This window comes from Mobula hypostoma, chromosome 3 (assembly GCF_963921235.1).
Source record: "Mobula hypostoma chromosome 3, sMobHyp1.1, whole genome shotgun sequence".
Lineage (NCBI taxonomy): Eukaryota > Metazoa > Chordata > Chondrichthyes > Myliobatiformes > Myliobatidae > Mobula > Mobula hypostoma.
This window is the reverse complement of record NC_086099.1, coordinates 147,262,826-147,279,018: the sequence shown is the minus strand read 5'-3', so window position 1 is coordinate 147,279,018 and position 16,193 is coordinate 147,262,826. Positions and strand designations below refer to the sequence as shown.

General features: G+C 47.6%; 1 protein-coding gene across 4 annotated transcripts in view; it reads left to right on the top strand.

Moving 5' to 3' along the window:
- The window catches only part of LOC134343578 (guanine nucleotide-binding protein G(T) subunit gamma-T1-like), a 93,328-nt gene that overhangs the window by 15,664 nt on the left and 61,471 nt on the right, over positions 1-16,193 (top strand). The window contains exon 2 of one of the 4 annotated variants that reach the window (XM_063042328.1): positions 15,856-15,927. The exons of 2 other annotated variants lie outside the window; for them this stretch is intronic. Coding sequence is in view for 1 of the 2 variants with exons in the window: in XM_063042325.1 (XP_062898395.1) it covers positions 14,490-14,532 (43 nt within the window). In the remaining variant the exon portion in view is untranslated. Of the gene's footprint in view, positions 1-14,474; positions 14,533-15,855; positions 15,928-16,193 lie in introns of those variants that run through there. One more of the 4 variants, XM_063042325.1, reaches the window with a different exon arrangement.

Genomic DNA, 16,193 nt, shown 5'->3' with positions numbered 1-16,193 from the left:
AATTCGTATTTTTATACAGAACTGGCTGATCAGTTACGGGTACTGAACATTGTAAATGGTAGATGTTTGAATTCCTAACTCTCAAGATTAATCACGATTCAGAAAATCAATTGAAACTTTAAGAAGACAAACATTTATATTTTGAAGTTAGTAAAGACAGTCGAGCTTTCGTTGTTGGCATGTTTCACCTTCTTCCATTATTTTTATCTCATCTGTCTCTGGCACCCTCTATCGTGTAACGGATTGCTTTGTTTTTGGAAGAGCTTTCCGGATAAGCCTCACTAGAGAACCTTCACTCTTCTGGCTTGAGTGTACAGTGCCTTAGTCAACCCAGCCTATCTCATCTATAGTTATTACAGCTGCCCCAGCTATATCGTGACTTCCACACTCCCTCCTTTTGTTCTGTAGACTACAACATAAATCTTACTAAATTGCAATAGCGTGCAGTCTCTTGGCAAATAATGGCACAAGTACCACCTCGCTTAGATATGGAAAGTCTAGTGCTTGTGAATTGTGGGGAGAGGCAATGGTGCGGATTGCCAGCATTTCAGGAGTAATGTCATTGATGGCCTGGTTTGTGTTACGTAGAGCTACGTCTCTGTAGGTAGCCGGTTTCTCCAGCAGTGCTGAGGCTTTCAGGAGCCAGCCTAGCAGGTTCCCAGAAAAGGAACACTACAATCCAGAACCATTCAATCTCCATAGTCCTTTGATGGCAGCTTCACACAGCAGGCTGTGGAGAGAGAGTGGGCAGGTACTGCTACTACATAGGCCAGATAACAACCACCTCTCCATGGCTTTGGTTCAGGAGAAAGATCCCATTTTAGAAGGGGTATGCCTGGCCTGCTAGCCCGTGATAGTCCTTTCAGCCATATACCCATATGTGGCTGGTAATTTTTGTTTTGAACAGCATAGGTTTTACAGTTCTTTGATCCAATAAATGTGGAAATGGGATGGTGGATACAATAGGAGTATCTGCAAGGGGTAGATATATACTTTTTGTGGACAGCCTGGCCACTGGTCTCGAAGATGCCCTTGAGCCAAGGCAATTTTGATAACAGTTTCCACCTCCAATGCCACTAGGACCATAGACTACACAGTTTACTTTAAATAATCTATTCCAAAACTGTACTTGAGAATTCTACAATTTTAATTCTTCCCATTGTAGAATGCCACCTGATGTAAAAGTGTCAAATACCAAAGTGTAAAAGGATCTGTAACATAATGTAACTTGAGGACCTGTGTCAAGTATGGCTCGAGCATAAATACCTTCAATGCATATGGATATATCAGAGCTTTGTCCCTCTGAGCCTTCAGGAAAAGCATTTTGCTCTTTAGTATTTTCCTTGATGCACTGATTCTCTCTGAGATGCCAGGCCATTCCTTTACTGGGTCCCATCATAATTTTGCTTCTTTACTTCTCTGTTTGATTAACCGCTGATTTAATTTTCGAAGATTGTCCTGTGCCTCACAGTTTTGCTTGAAATGCCCATCTTCTCCTCAGTTGTAACAGAAAATGCTGGTTGGCTGTCTAGTCAAAAGACTATTTTTTAGCAACGTTCCTGTGCTTAGTAAGTCCTACAGGTGAGTTGGGTTTCCAATGGATGTGTCATATTTATCTGAAATGTTAGCAAATATTCACTGCGTCAGCTCAGCTCATACTTCAAAAGCTTTTTCTCTGTTGCATCAGGGGTCACTTTAGCAACAGGGGCTATCACTGAAGACATTACTCGGCTTTTGGAGCAAGGCGAATCACCACAAATGCTCTCCCACAAACATCAGCAGGAAATGTCCACAACACATCACACGATTTGTACCAGCAGGCCAACCTCCAGAGCACCATACAACATCAAAAGATGTAAGCATTCTGCAGGTTGCTCGGGATTGGAAAATGGACGTGGACTTGCAAAAAAAGCTTGTGTTTCCCCCAGACATTGCGGCTACAACACTCTGGCCAGACATGGTCCTGTGGTCTACAACAGCCAAGCTAGCATATGTTGTGGAATTGACAGTACCGTGGGAAGATGGTGTCAAAGAAGCTTATGAGAGGAAAAAGACCAAGTACTCTGAACTGGCAACTGAAGCTGCCCAGAATGACTGGAAGACCAAGATTTTCCCTGTAGAAGTGGGATGCAGGGGATCCATTGCTACATCTATGACCAGTCTATTGAAGAAGATGGGGGTGAGGGGTCACTCCCTCCAACAAGCAATCAAGTCCTTGTCAAATGCAGCAGAAGAAAGCAGCAATTGGATTTGGATTAAAAGGAAAGACAACAACTGGGCTGCAAGATGAAGACACAGGGTATGGAACTGAGGGGGGTGTATCTGGGACGCCAGGTAGCACCGTTGAGCCCTCTGGAGACATCGTGGGCTTATCAACGAAACGTCAAAGAAGGAGGGCGCCCACATGATGACCCGATGACATACCTACCCTCCCTCCTTGTCACCACTCCAAACCAACTGCCAACATTGAGAGTGCCAACTTACCATAGGGATTGAAACATCAAGTCCTAGTAGCTCTACTACTCAACCATATTTTCCTTCTCTTTAACTTCTCTGAGTACCTCAGTAAAAGGTGGAGGAGGGTGCATCTTGTGCATTCTGATACATAGAGCAATCATGTCATGTGACAGCATGCCCTTCACAACTTGCTCCACCCTCAGGCAATTTCCCTCCGACAGTTTAATGCCCCTGTGTGGCACAAACAGTGCAGCAGTTTCTCCAATCCGAAAAGGTCAGCAGAAGGCTTCTCTCCTTCCTCCAGGGATGTGTGCCTAAACTTCATCATAAGATCAGCTGAACTTTCAGTAGTGCCAAAAGCAACATTCAGAGTTGCTGAGGTGGCTAACTGAGTTTTAGGAATCTCACTATATCAACCGCCAGACCCTTTAAGCAGCCTCTGTTTTTTCATATTATCTGACCACTGCCACTCATCCAGTAAATGAGATGTCTGCTCCACCCAAGCCTCATATTTTTCTTCTTCAACAGGTGTGGGTTTAACTCCAGAGAACATTCTCAGCCTATGATAACATTGGTTCTCCACAGGTACACTTTGGCATTCATCAACCAGTGATGTAATAGCCGAAACAAGCTCTGAACTTAAATCAACAGCTGAAGGACCTTTTAGACTTTTCACATCAGACAAAGACTTCCCCTCACTCCAAAGGAAAGAAAATAACTTGCCTTTAAAATAGTGACCCTCAGTTACGCTGCAGATATGAACTGGCCATGGCCCTGCCTCTCCAGGTACCCCTATCTTATCAGGCAGTGTGACTTCAGTCATGGCACTGGTAGTTGTATCGCACCAGACCTTAATCTCCACAGCATCTATAATAAGGTGCCTCACTTTCCTCAATACACTGGCTTAAACAAATAAGCTGCTTAATCAATCCTTACACAGCATTCCAATCCTCTGGCCGAAGGCCCCAAAAGATGTAACTGTCTCACCATGGCTTGTACAAGCTTGGCTTGTTAGCTAATTCTGACTAACAGCCACGTGACTCAGCATTGCATGGGTAATGGTGACAAGGCCATCTTCAATAAGCAACACACGTCTAGGGACGCTGTGATGCGGGTTCGCCCGAAAAGGAAAGCTGGAATGTTCCAATATGGGAATGGACACTACGGTGAATACTGGGTAAATGCTGCCCCATTCAAAGTTATTGTTCAACAGGAAATAACAGATCTTGCAGCAGCATAAAATTAAAGTGGAAGTATATTTACAGAAATTTCTGCTTTAGCAAACAGTTAATGGGGTGGGGGAGAAAAGGGCCCAGTACACTTAAACCAGGCTAAATGTGCACATAAACATTGGAGCTCATTTCTGAAGTAGTTGGGTGCTTCCCTTTGATTGCTTACGTGCTGAACTTGCATTCTGCGTGAAAGACACCAGCCACAGTTTGAACTTCCCTCGAAGACCATTTCAAATAAACTGGCTAACTCAGGAATATTGGCACTTCCTCCTAGGAACCACTCACCTGCACAAAGCACTTCTTACAACAGGGTCTCTCCTTTGAGCGGCATTCGGCGGGTATCTTCCCTTGTGCCCCGCTCCACACCTCCTGCCAACAAATGCCTAAGACCAGACTACTGTCCCTCAGAAATCTGAACCCGCCCAGCTCTCTTGTACGGACAGAGTGTTACAGCACGTTACCAGACAAACCCAAACAGCTGACACAACATTCCTGGTCTGAGCAAATGTTCCTTTTCTCAGTTGAAGCCAAAATACTAGTCTATGAGGCTCAACTAACAGAACACACTGTGTTTGCAGAAACCTGCTAAAATAAAATGCCGAACAGCATAGCAGTAGAAATGCAATTTTAGTCAGGGCATTACATATATAAAGCAGGTAATGTTAAAACCCGAGATTAACAGTGAAATTATAAGCAGAAGTTTTTCTGGTAATGATTAGACTAAGTCTGAGTGACAACATTTCCAGACGCTGGAAATGTACGTCCTCCAGCTTGCCATGTGCCAGCTATTGCAGGGAGGAAGCCAAAGTCGCTCGGGTGAGGCTGTCGGTCGCTCTGTGGAGCCAGTCCATCTGCCAACCCCGGAGAGACGACCGTGATCTGGGTTCTTGCCGCACCTTCCTCATTCTATGCTCATTGGTATTTGAACTCCAGCCATCCCGGTTCCCTTCAAAGTGTGGAAAGGTGGCCTTCATTATCTTTCTTCTGACTGGAAGAGCCTGGCCTGGGCCAGCACACACTGGGAACACAGGTCAGAGATTTGCTCGGATTCGAAGGAATTCAGAGCTGCCATGAGGAAGGTGTTTCATCACCGCATTGGAGCCAGCCAAGCCTCGGACCGCCTGATGAAGGTTCAACGGCCAACTACACGACTGAATTTGGGATCTTGGCCTAGGAGAGTGGCTGGAACGGGAAGGCCTCGGCCACCCTATACCCCCATGGACTCTGAGATGAGCTGTAAGATGCCCTCACCTTGGGAGAGCCAGCAGAGGTTCTGATCGACCAGTCCATCCGCTGCGGTATTAGTCTGGCAGAGTGAGAGTGGGACCACATCAGGAGGTTGACGAGAGCTGGTCTGAGCCCAGTCCCTACACATCGGGGTTCCACTCTCCAACCTCAGAGCATGACCAGTCGGTCGCCTGCTCAGGATCCAGTCAAGCCCATACGGGTCAGTGCAGCTGGACTATCCGCCAATGAGAGGTCCCGGCGTTATAGTCCAGTTCGCTGTTGTTACTGTGGAGGAGCAGGTTGCCTGCGGGCCGAATGTCCAAAGCTGCAGCCATCTGGGGAACTGCTAAGACCATCCGGTATCAGGAGGACTGTGATGGTAGCAGCCACCACACCCAATCCTACAAATTCAGGTTTTTTGCTGAAGGCGGAGTTCACCTGGGTAAAAACTTGAGGCAGGCGAAAGCTTTCGTGGACTCTAGGGCAGTGAGGAATTTCCTGGATTTAGGAACCACTCGTCGGTTCAGCATACCACTGCAAGAGTTGAGTCAGACCTTGCCCACATCTGTCTCGTACAGCTGCCCACTAGATTCCAGGCAGATCCAGCAACAAACTGTGGTTTTACAGATGAGGACAGGGGATCATGTGAAAGACATTAGTTTGTAGATCATTGACTCTCCACTCATAGCCCTGAACCTTGAGTATCCTTGGCTGCCCAACATAACCCATCAGTGGACTGGAGGCAGGGGAGAATCACTGTTTGGTCCAGTCATTATAAGAGGCTTTGTTAACGGCATAAGGTTCCAACTCCCAGACTCTCTCATGACCAACACCCAATAAGGGGACAGCCTTCAGTGCAAGGGAACCTGAGACCTTCTGGAGACCTAGTCCAGTTCTGAAGAGTGGACAAGCCAGTTCCGGCCAACGGGACTGTGCGAGTACTGACAGTCTAGTCGGGATCACACTGGAACTAGAGAGAGGGAATCTATAGTTCAGGAGTGGTCCAAGGAGATGGCAGAGCAGTCTGGGAAACCCACTGCTAAGCTTAAGAAATTTAGCCGTCAGGTCTCAAGGTAGGGAGAGACTCCTGTACGCCAGTCCTTGCAGCCTATTCCCAAGGTCAGGGAGAGGGCAAGAACCCTCTGTAATGCCTTGCTGCCATTGCCTGATACAGACAGTGGTTTGGACTTTGATTCGGCCACCGTTTCTACAACGGAACTTCATGAGCATAGGGAGAGGACCCACAGGTCTGTTGAATCATTCCTGTCACCCAAGAAGCCTCAGGAGTCATCCTCGAAGGAAGGTCCAGGGGAGATAGTAACACCCAGATCAGTTGAAACTCTTTCCATCTGCAAGGAAGAGGTCTATAGCACAGTCGTAGGATCGGAGTGGTGGAAAAGTCAAGGCCTTTCCCTTGACTCGTCCACTGCACTGACCCTACGACTGTGCTATAGACCTGCTGCCTGGTACTCCTCCCCCACGGGGTCAATTGTACATGCTCTCAGGCCCAGAGAGAAGTGCCCATGTGGAGCATAAAAAGGAAGCTCTTGCCACGGGCTTCATTCAGCCCTCCACCTCTCCGGCCGGTGCAGGCTTCTTCTTTGTACAAAAGAAAGATGGGAGCCTGTGGCCATACATTGATTATAGGGGATTAAACCACATAACGGCCAGGAATCACTACCCACTTCCTCTCATGAATAAGGCTTTCGAGGGTATTCACAAAACTATATCGACAGAGTGCATACAATCTGGTCCGTATTAGGGAAGGTGATGAGTGGAAAATGGCATTCAATACACCGACAGGGCACTACGAGTACCAGGTTATGTCCGTTGGCCTTGTGAACACTCCAGCCATTTTATAAGACCTTATAAATGATGTGCTCCAGGATACTCTCCATAAATATGCCTTATCTACCTGGATGATATTCAAATCTTCTCAAAACCAATGGAGGAGCATGTCGCTCAAGTCAGGGACATTTTAAAGAGGCTTCTAGACCATAGACTTTATGTCAAGTTGGAAAAGTCAGAGTTTCACATGACAACTGTTTCATTTTGGGTTTCATCATCTCCAATGGCAATCACAAGATGGACCCTACCAAGACCCAGGTAGTCAAAGACTGGCCACAAATGTCCAGTATCAAACAAGTCCAGTGATTCCTGGGATTTGCTCATTTCTACTGGAAGTTCATCAAGAACTTCAGCTCAGTGGTAGCGCCGCTGATGGCACTATCTAAGAAATCCGTGTGCTCTTTCATCTGGACTACCAAGTGGAGACCACTTTTACAGAGCTTAAGCAACAGTTTACATCAGCTCCCATCTTGGTTTCTCCTAACCCAGACCTTCGCTTCATCATGGAGGTGGGTGCTTCAGACATCACCGTCGGTGCTGTGCTGTCCCAATGACTACCTACGGACCAGTAAACTGCACCCATGTGCCTTCTTCTCCAGGCGGCTATCCCTGGCAGAGAGAAACTATGACATCGGGAATAGGAAGCTTCTTGCGGTTAAGTTACTCATGGAGGAATGGTATCACTGGCTAGAGGAGGCCAAGAACACTTTTATCATTTGGACTGACAACAAAAGCCTGGCTTTTATTCAAAAGGCCAAGAGACTGAATTCCAGGCAGGCCATGTGGGCTTTGTTCTTTAACTGCTTTGAATTCATCTTGACCTACTTCTCGGGGTCGATAAACCAGAAGCCAGATGCCCATCCCATCAGTTTGATGAACCAGAACGAGAGGAGTAGCCTATCACCATTTTATCCGAGGTCAGGGTGGTTAAACCAATTCATTGAGGTATTGACCCTCTTGTTCAAAGGCCCAAACGCAAGGGGAGATTCCTAGGAACGGCCCTTCGGGTCGGGCTGTTGAACAGCCCTCCGGGTCGGCTGTTCGTCCCAATTTCCATCAGTTTCCAGGGGACATTGATCGAGAATGACCGCACACCCAGGGGATTGCCAGGAACCTTGAGTTTATCAAGAGGAGGTATCAGTAGCCCAGAATGATGAGAGAAATTAGGAAGTGCGTGCAGGCGTGCGAGATGTACAAGGAATCCCCATACCTGACCTCAAGGGCTCCTCCACTCCCTACCTGTTCTGGAAAGACCTTGGGCACACATCTCCATGGACATTGTCACAGGCCTCCTGTCATCCAAGGGGAAGTCATACAGCTCGAGGGATTCGGCAATACCTCATGGACTGGGAACGATTCGGACCCAAGGAGAGGAGCTGGGTGCCCGAAAGAGACATCTTGAACCCAGCAGCCAGGGCCGTCAAGAGTCAGCCAAAGGGGAGGGGGTCCTGTAAACGAGACACCCAAGTGTGTCATCTTCCAGGATTTAGATGCTCAAACTCCCCGGAGTACAGACAGCTGACACGGCCCCTTTAAGGGTTCAGGATGGTCCCACTAATTGGTCATCATGTTTCAAGCACCGAGAGTTGAGTATTTGCAGATCACCTGAACAGTGGTTCAGTGCTCAATTGTAAGCCTTATTGTGATATTATCTAGTGTTTGTTTTGAGCTCAGATCCAGTGTAATAGTTCATGTAATAAAAGTTCATGTCTTGAACCTTGCTTCAGATATCTCAGCATCTGGGTCCAATTCATCCTCATCAAGGACTCCCGTCACCTGTTGAAACTGTGCCTAGAGAAGGCAGGGGTGATACAAGTCATTCATGCTCAGACTCTGGTGTGAATTGTTTCTTTTCAAGCACTGAGATAGACATTATTATCCTTGCCTGTTCTTTCGGTGTCTTTTCCTTCTTTAGCTGTAGCTCACTTTCTCATTTGTTTAAACAGAACTTATCTAACTCTTTTTGCATTTCATATCTACATTGAATAAACACAAGCCACCCTATAGTGTTCTCTCATTTTTCTTTCTCTGGCAACACTTCTGCAGACACTCATTTAGTCCATTCCACCGTATAATATACTTCTCAACTTTCCTGGTCAATAATGTACAAACATGCATGCTTACCAGGGTCCTTTAGAGGTCTCGGAAAGGGGACTTTCATGCTACAATGCACACACAAACACATTTCAGAATTCCTTTCTTTTAAATGGAGCCCCCCTGGTCACCCTCAGGGTCGCTCAGCTCGCTGTTGTCTAGGGAAACAGCCTCGGCCCCGCCAAACTGGGTAATTAGTTTGTGTGGATGCTATGTGATGTAACCCACCCCGCCCAAATAACAGACAATACACCAGATGCAATTAAATGATTTACAGTTTATAGATATTACTGGAACTATATAATTAATAGAGAATAAAACATAAAAGGAAAATAAAAAGCGCCACACTTATCAAAGTTCAATCTCTTTGTGCACAAACAGTTGGAGCCCAGGACTCTTCATCTTCACCCTGCGACCCCTCGGACCACCTCGACCGGCTGCCTGGGACCAACAATGGTGGTCGACCAGACGCTCCACACGAGTCCGTCTCCGTCTCCTCTCCTCGCCAAACGCCCCATTCGGGGTCCGACCCCATTAGCGGACATCACAGCACCTGGTCCATCCTCTGTCTCTCTCTCTCCCGCCTTCTGCCTCAAAACCCTGCACATACAATATCTTCAGATACACCAAAAACAGAACAACTATCCCAATTAGTTCATAACATATTCTTATCACACTCTAAACCAAAACAAGCTGCTAGCGCAAGAACTTTCTCGGCGTTTAACATAACAAAGAAGCATTCCCAAGTATAACATAACAAATAAGCCATTTTAATTAGCCTATGCAGTAACATAAAAGACGAAACCCCCTTACACTCTCCCCCGCCAAACAAAGTCATGTCCTCATGACTTTGAAATAACTCGCCAACCAGTCCTGCAGACACACAACACACACATACACAGATACACACAGTGACAGTGCTCCCCAAACAGTGGACCTTATGCCCGTCCCACGGGTGCTACATAGGCCAACCTATCCGGGAGCTTTCTAATCCTCCGAGACCTCTGTACCCCCTCACCTAAACCCTAAAGGCTCAGACACTACTAGGGATACCTCGGGCCTGCCTGCCTCCTCTGTCACTCAGGCCACCATTACAACTCGGAGCCCCCTGTCCCGTGTCCGGGGCCCCGCTCCTTTTCCTTCCTGATCCTTCCGTAACTCAGACTGCCCACAGCTAGCCCTCCCCACTACACCTGACTCAGTGGGAGAAGGGCCAAAGGTCTCTTCCTCAATCACGGGGAAGTTAGCGAAAGGAAGCATGTACCACATGTGCAGCACATCATCCTTTGAATCCGTATTCTTCCTCATTCCCTCGATCAGTAGCTGCTGTTTGAGTTTCTCCAAACTGAAACATTTAGCCGGGGCTACCCCTTCAGCCTCCTGCAGTCGAGACATCAGCTTCTTCAGAAACTCCTTCAACTCTCGCCACAGCCTCTGCAGTTCGGACTCAGGGTTCTTGGCCATCTCAATCTGGGACGCAGTTACCCCACCAGCCTCTTCCTCCCTGACCTGAAAAGCAGCAGTTAAAGTATGTTCAGCCTCCGGTTGTTTCTTCCTGATGACGTCTTCCAGGTCAACTTTCAGTTTTTCCACTTCATTTAAACTGTTGATAGTCATCTTCAGGCTCCTTTCAAGCGTCCGCCTCCCTTTTCTGAGATCTGTCCTCCATTTCTTCACCTCCTTGGAAGCGTAGTCAACCTCCCCTCCCTGGGCTCTCAGTTTTCTGTTGGCCTTAGTCAGAACACTTCCTTGACCTTCCCCAACTTGCAAGTCTTCCAATCTGTTCTGAATCGACGTCGTGAGTTTCTGCTGATCCCTTCGAAGGTGGGTCATTGTTTCTTCTCGCTGGATTAATTCATCAGTACATGACCACAGTGTCGGCTCGGAATTCCGTTGCTCCTTCTCCACGTTGACGAGCGTGAATTCCAAGTCTGCAATGGTCGTCCCACAAGTGCGGCACTCAGTCTCCGGCCGGCATTTCTGAGCACTCAGTTCAGCGGTGCAAGTCCCCTCTCTCCCCTGTGTCTCATTCAGATTGACAATCTGGGTTTCCATCCCCAGGTCCACCACCGTCTGTTCCAACACCAGGAAGTTCAACTGGTATGTCGGGTCATTTTTCTCACATTGCACCAAACTGCTCTGGCCAAAAACTCCTCCACATTTGACACTTCGCTTCTGTCGCCCGGGCTCAGCCACTCGCCTTGCCTCATAGTCCTCCCAGGCGAATCCAAGCTCTAGGCGATCATCCACATACGCCAAAACTCCACACACTTTCATTTTCCCCAAGGTCTTCCTCATGCCCCGCAGGAAGGATGCAGGGGCTCCGGATATGCCCTTGGGCATCTTTCCGGATCAGAAGAATCCTAGGGAACTAATAACGACTGTCTTCGGCTCTCCACAGCCGCACTCCTCAGGATCTGGCAACATCCACTCCTCAGATCCAGCACATTAAACCACGTCGCATAATCCACACACACGCTGCCTCCACCTTCCATGGCACCAGGGTCCAGTTGCCGCGACCTCTCTCTCACTGAGGTGTCTTCAGCGGTCAACTCCCCTCCCTCGTGGTAGTTCGGAGCATCTGCTAAGAGGGTCTCACCCTCAGCTACTTTCCCCAGGCCGTACCACCGCTGGGTCTTGCTTAAATTTGGTACCGGCTCAAGGCTGCTACACACGTCCTCAGAAGCAACTCGACACGCTGGGTGCCCAAACAATGCCCCCATGAACTCCAGGGTCATTAACCAATCATCGTCTTCTGGATAACTACTGGCACTGGTACCCAAAATCTCCGGTGCCCTTGCGGTTGTCAAGGGTAAATGCTTCAGACACGGTTTGGAAAAAGAACTGTACAGCAACTTGACCTGCGCCCCGGGGTCGAGGATAGCTTTAGCATCACTTCCCTCTACCCACAGTCATAGTCATAGTCATAGTCATACTTTATTGATCCCGGGGGAAATTGGTTTTCGTTACAGTTGCACCATAAATAATAAATAGTAATAGAACCATAAATAGAGTAAATTATGCTAGTAAATTATGAAATAAGTCCAGGACCAGCCTATTGGCTCAGGGTGTCTGACCCTCCAAGGGAGGAGTTGTAAAGTTTGATGGCCACAGGCAGGAATGACTTCCTATGACACTCTGTGTTGCATCTTGGTGGAACCCTGGGGCGTGGTCCCTCTAAGCCTTCAGGAATAGGGTCTTTTCCTTTTGGAAGTTCATTGGTACATTGCTGGGAACATGCTCCCCCAGAGACACCAAGACGTTCCCCCACTGGGCCTCCACTAAGTTTCCCGACACCTCTCTGATCAGCTGAACAACTGATCCCCTGAAATGATCCCCCTGGCACTGCAAGCAATTTAGCCTCCCTTCTAGCCAGAGAAGACACACTGAAAACTTTCCCCCTCTTTCAGATAACTGACAGCTGTCACCACCGTGTAAGTGAACCTGACAGCTCTAACACCGTCACCAGCCCGCCTACTCAAACTTTCAACCAATCCCTGTCACTCTCCCTCAACCAAACACTGCCACTCATCTAACAACTGAGAGATCCACTCCGCCCACGTCCCGCACGCCTCCGCCCCTCTTGGGGTGGACACTATCCCAAACGCCAGGCAGAGCCTGCCAGAGCTAGAACATTTATTCGCAGACACTACCTCCAAATCAGACCGCTCTTTCCTCTCTCTCCCAACAGCAATGGACAGCCCGAGTTGCACCTCCAATTCTGCAATGCTAGTCTGAACTCGAACAAAGACCTCACTCACAACGCATACAGCAATAACCAACAAATAACCCACAGAGACACACATTACTGATTTAAACAGAGCAGCCACACAGCATACCAGTAGATCCAATCCCGGACAAAAGCCTACACATTGTAGACCCCCTGGCCACCCTCAGGGTCGCTCGGCTGACTGTCGTCTAGGGAAACAGCCTCGGTCCCGCCAAACCGGGTAATTAGTTTGTGTGGATGCTGTGTGATGTACCCCACCCTGCCCAAATAACAGACAATACACCAGATACGATTAAATGATTTACAGTTTATAGATATTACTGGAACTATATAATTAATAGAGAATAAAATATAAAAGGAAAATAAAAGGCGCCACACTTATCGAAGTTCAATCTCTTCGTGCACAAAAACCGCTGGAGCTCAAGGACCTTCTTCTTCACCCTGCGACCCCCTCGGACCACCTCGACCGGCCACCTGGAACCAACAACGGTGGTCGACCAGACACTCCACACGAGTCCGTCTCTGTCTCATCGCCGACTGTCCCACTCCAAACAGGATCACAGCAAACTGGGATCACAGGATTCCAACCCATACCACAGCAACCTCGAGTGCGACTCTAACCCGGACCACAGCAACCTCGAGTGCGACTCTAACCCGGACCACAGCAACCTCGAGTGCGACTCTAACCCGGACCACAGCAACCTCGAGTGCGACTCTAACCCGGACCACAGCAACCTCGAGTGCGACTCTAACCCGGACCACAGCAACCTCGAGTGCGACTCTAACCCAGCCCACAGCAACCTCGAGTGCGACTCTAACCCGGCCCACAGCAACCTCGAGTGCGACTCTAACCCGGACCACAGCAACCTCGAGTGCGACTCCAACCCGGGCTACAGCAACCTCGAGTGCGACTCCAACCTGGACCACAGCAACCTCGAGTGCGACTCCAACCCGGGCCACAGCAACCTCGAGTGCGACTCCAACCCGGCCCACAGCAACCTCGAGTGCAACTCCAACCCGGGCCACAGCAACCTCGAGTGCGACTCCAACCCGGGCCACAGCAACCTCGAGTGCGACTCCAACCCGGGCCACAGCAACCTCGAGTGCGACTCCAACCCGGCCCACAGCAACCTCGAGTGCGACTCTAACCCGGCCCACAGCAACCTCGAGTGCGACTCTAACCCGGACCACAGCAACCTCGAGTGCGACTCTAACCGGGACCACAGCAACCTCGAGTGCGACTCTAACCCGGACCACAGCAACCTCGAGTGCGACTCTAACCCGGACCACAGCAACCTCGAGTGCGACTCTAACCCGGACCACAGCAACCTCGAGTGCGACTCTAACCCGGACCACAGCAACCTCGAGTGCGACTCTAACCCGGGCCACAGCAACCTCGAGTGCGACTCTAACCCAGACCACAGCAACCTCGAGTGCGACTCTAACCCGGACCACAGCAACCTCGAGTGCGACTCTAACCCGGACCACAGCAACCTCGAGTGCGACTCTAACCCGGACCACAGCAACCTCGAGTGCGACTCTAACCCGGCCCACAGCAACCTCGAGTGCGACTCTAACCCGGACCACAGCAACCTCGAGTGCGACTCTAACCCGGACCATAGCAACCTCGAGTGCGACTTTAACCCGGACCAGAGCAACCTCATCTTTTTTTTTGCACTGCTGCTTTCCTATGCCAGTGACTGACATAGCATACCTTGACTATTCCACACAGGAGGAAACTTGCATTCCATCAGCAAACCCAGTACAGGAACCTGCCTCAAATATTTAGAACTGATTGGCTACCAGGGCTGAATTCCTTTCTCTTACAACTCAAGCATTCTTTTCATTTTACTTGTGCAGAAGAACAGCACAGGCCCCTACAATCCACACTGTTCTGAAGAATGAGCAGAAAACTGCTACTTTTATACAAAATTAGCTTACTAGGTATGTAAATTGATCATTGTAAATTGTACATGTTTTAATTCCTTACTCACAAGATTAATCGCCATTCTCAATAGCAGTGTTAAAGTCAATTGAAACTTAAAGCGGACAGCTGATGATATTTTGAAGTAAGAATAATAGAACCTTAGTTGTTAGGTATGTTTTACATCCTTCTTGGACACCTACTGTTATGCTTTAGGAAGATCTTTCTGGTAAAGTCTTACTGCAATGGTCTCACTCATCTGGCTTGAGTAACCCAGCCACTCTCATCTGCAGATAGTAGCGGTGTCTCCACTGGTCTCACTTCAAAGGGCTCGCTTGACTACAACTACTCCAGGCTATCTTTGCATTACCACAACTTCCACACTGACTGCACTTGGAAGACTTTTAATAACACATTCTGCAGACATTTCCCAATTGTTCCAAAATCAGATGGTACAATTTTGTACCTTCTTGTACATATCATATCTGTAAATATTACATCCGATTTTATCTTTTGTTCAGTGGTTTTCCCTTTTCATTTTTAACTTTCAGCATTGATCTTCTGTCAGTAAAATTGTGTCACATCCAGTTAGGTGATTCTGAATGCTGTGAGCTCTTGTTGACTTATAACATTAAGACTGTGATAACAAGGATATAGTCCTTCTCAAGTGCTGCTCGGTCACTGAGTGTACAGATAAAATGTTGAATAACAGTCACAAAGCTTAAACTGATCTAAATGCTCTTTAAGAAATGTCACTGTTCTTTTTGTCAAAATGGTATCTGTTAGAATTGAACATTTCAAGTTATGGCAACTGATTGTAGATGCAACTTTTCTATAAATGGATGCTTCTAATTTGATCAAAATGGCTGTCTTGAGGCAAAAAAAGCTATCTCTACTGCCTGGAAATTATATCAGATCAAAGAAGCAGGGAGAGGAAAATCAGGTGGGGCAGGGCTGACAGACTCTGGAAAACTTCATTTCCACCTGTTAGAACTTCAGGAAGTTCTGTCGGGGTTTGCAATTCTCTCTATGAGATATTTGTCAGACTGGATGAAGAAGAGAGTCCACTGACATGTCTTCATAATGTGGGGAAATCCCATCACAATGTATGGCACATTATTTGATGAGCAACAACTCTGAAATTGATAGTTTTATAATTTACCTTATTCAATGTAACTGCCGTTTGTCGGGCAATTGCAATTAATAACAACACGCCATTATTTTCTTGATGATAGTAACAGCAACAGTGGAAACAATGTTCATTGTTAAAATTATTTTGAGGATGATATTTTTCACAGTTTTGTGAATCTGATTATGCCATTTTTTGACGTCACCCCTTGCAGACTACTGCTGCGGTTCCAGTTGGCATACTGCATGATTGTTGCAGTCAGTGGAAATAAGAGAAAAAGCTAAAGGTCAGTAGCTGCCCAGGACACTTTTTACCCCATTGAACTACAATATACTAGTATTACAACTTATTCAGAAACACACTAAATTATATAATGGATTATTGGTTTGCACGTTCTCTGGAGCATTTAATTCCATAATTGAAATACTTCACTGACATTCAGTTTCACCTGTTTCATTGCAGAAGATGCTGAGCAAAAGCCTAGCGTCTTTCTACAAACTCACAGAGCAGAAACATGTGGTTGTTACACTATTACCTAGAATGTTGCAGAAG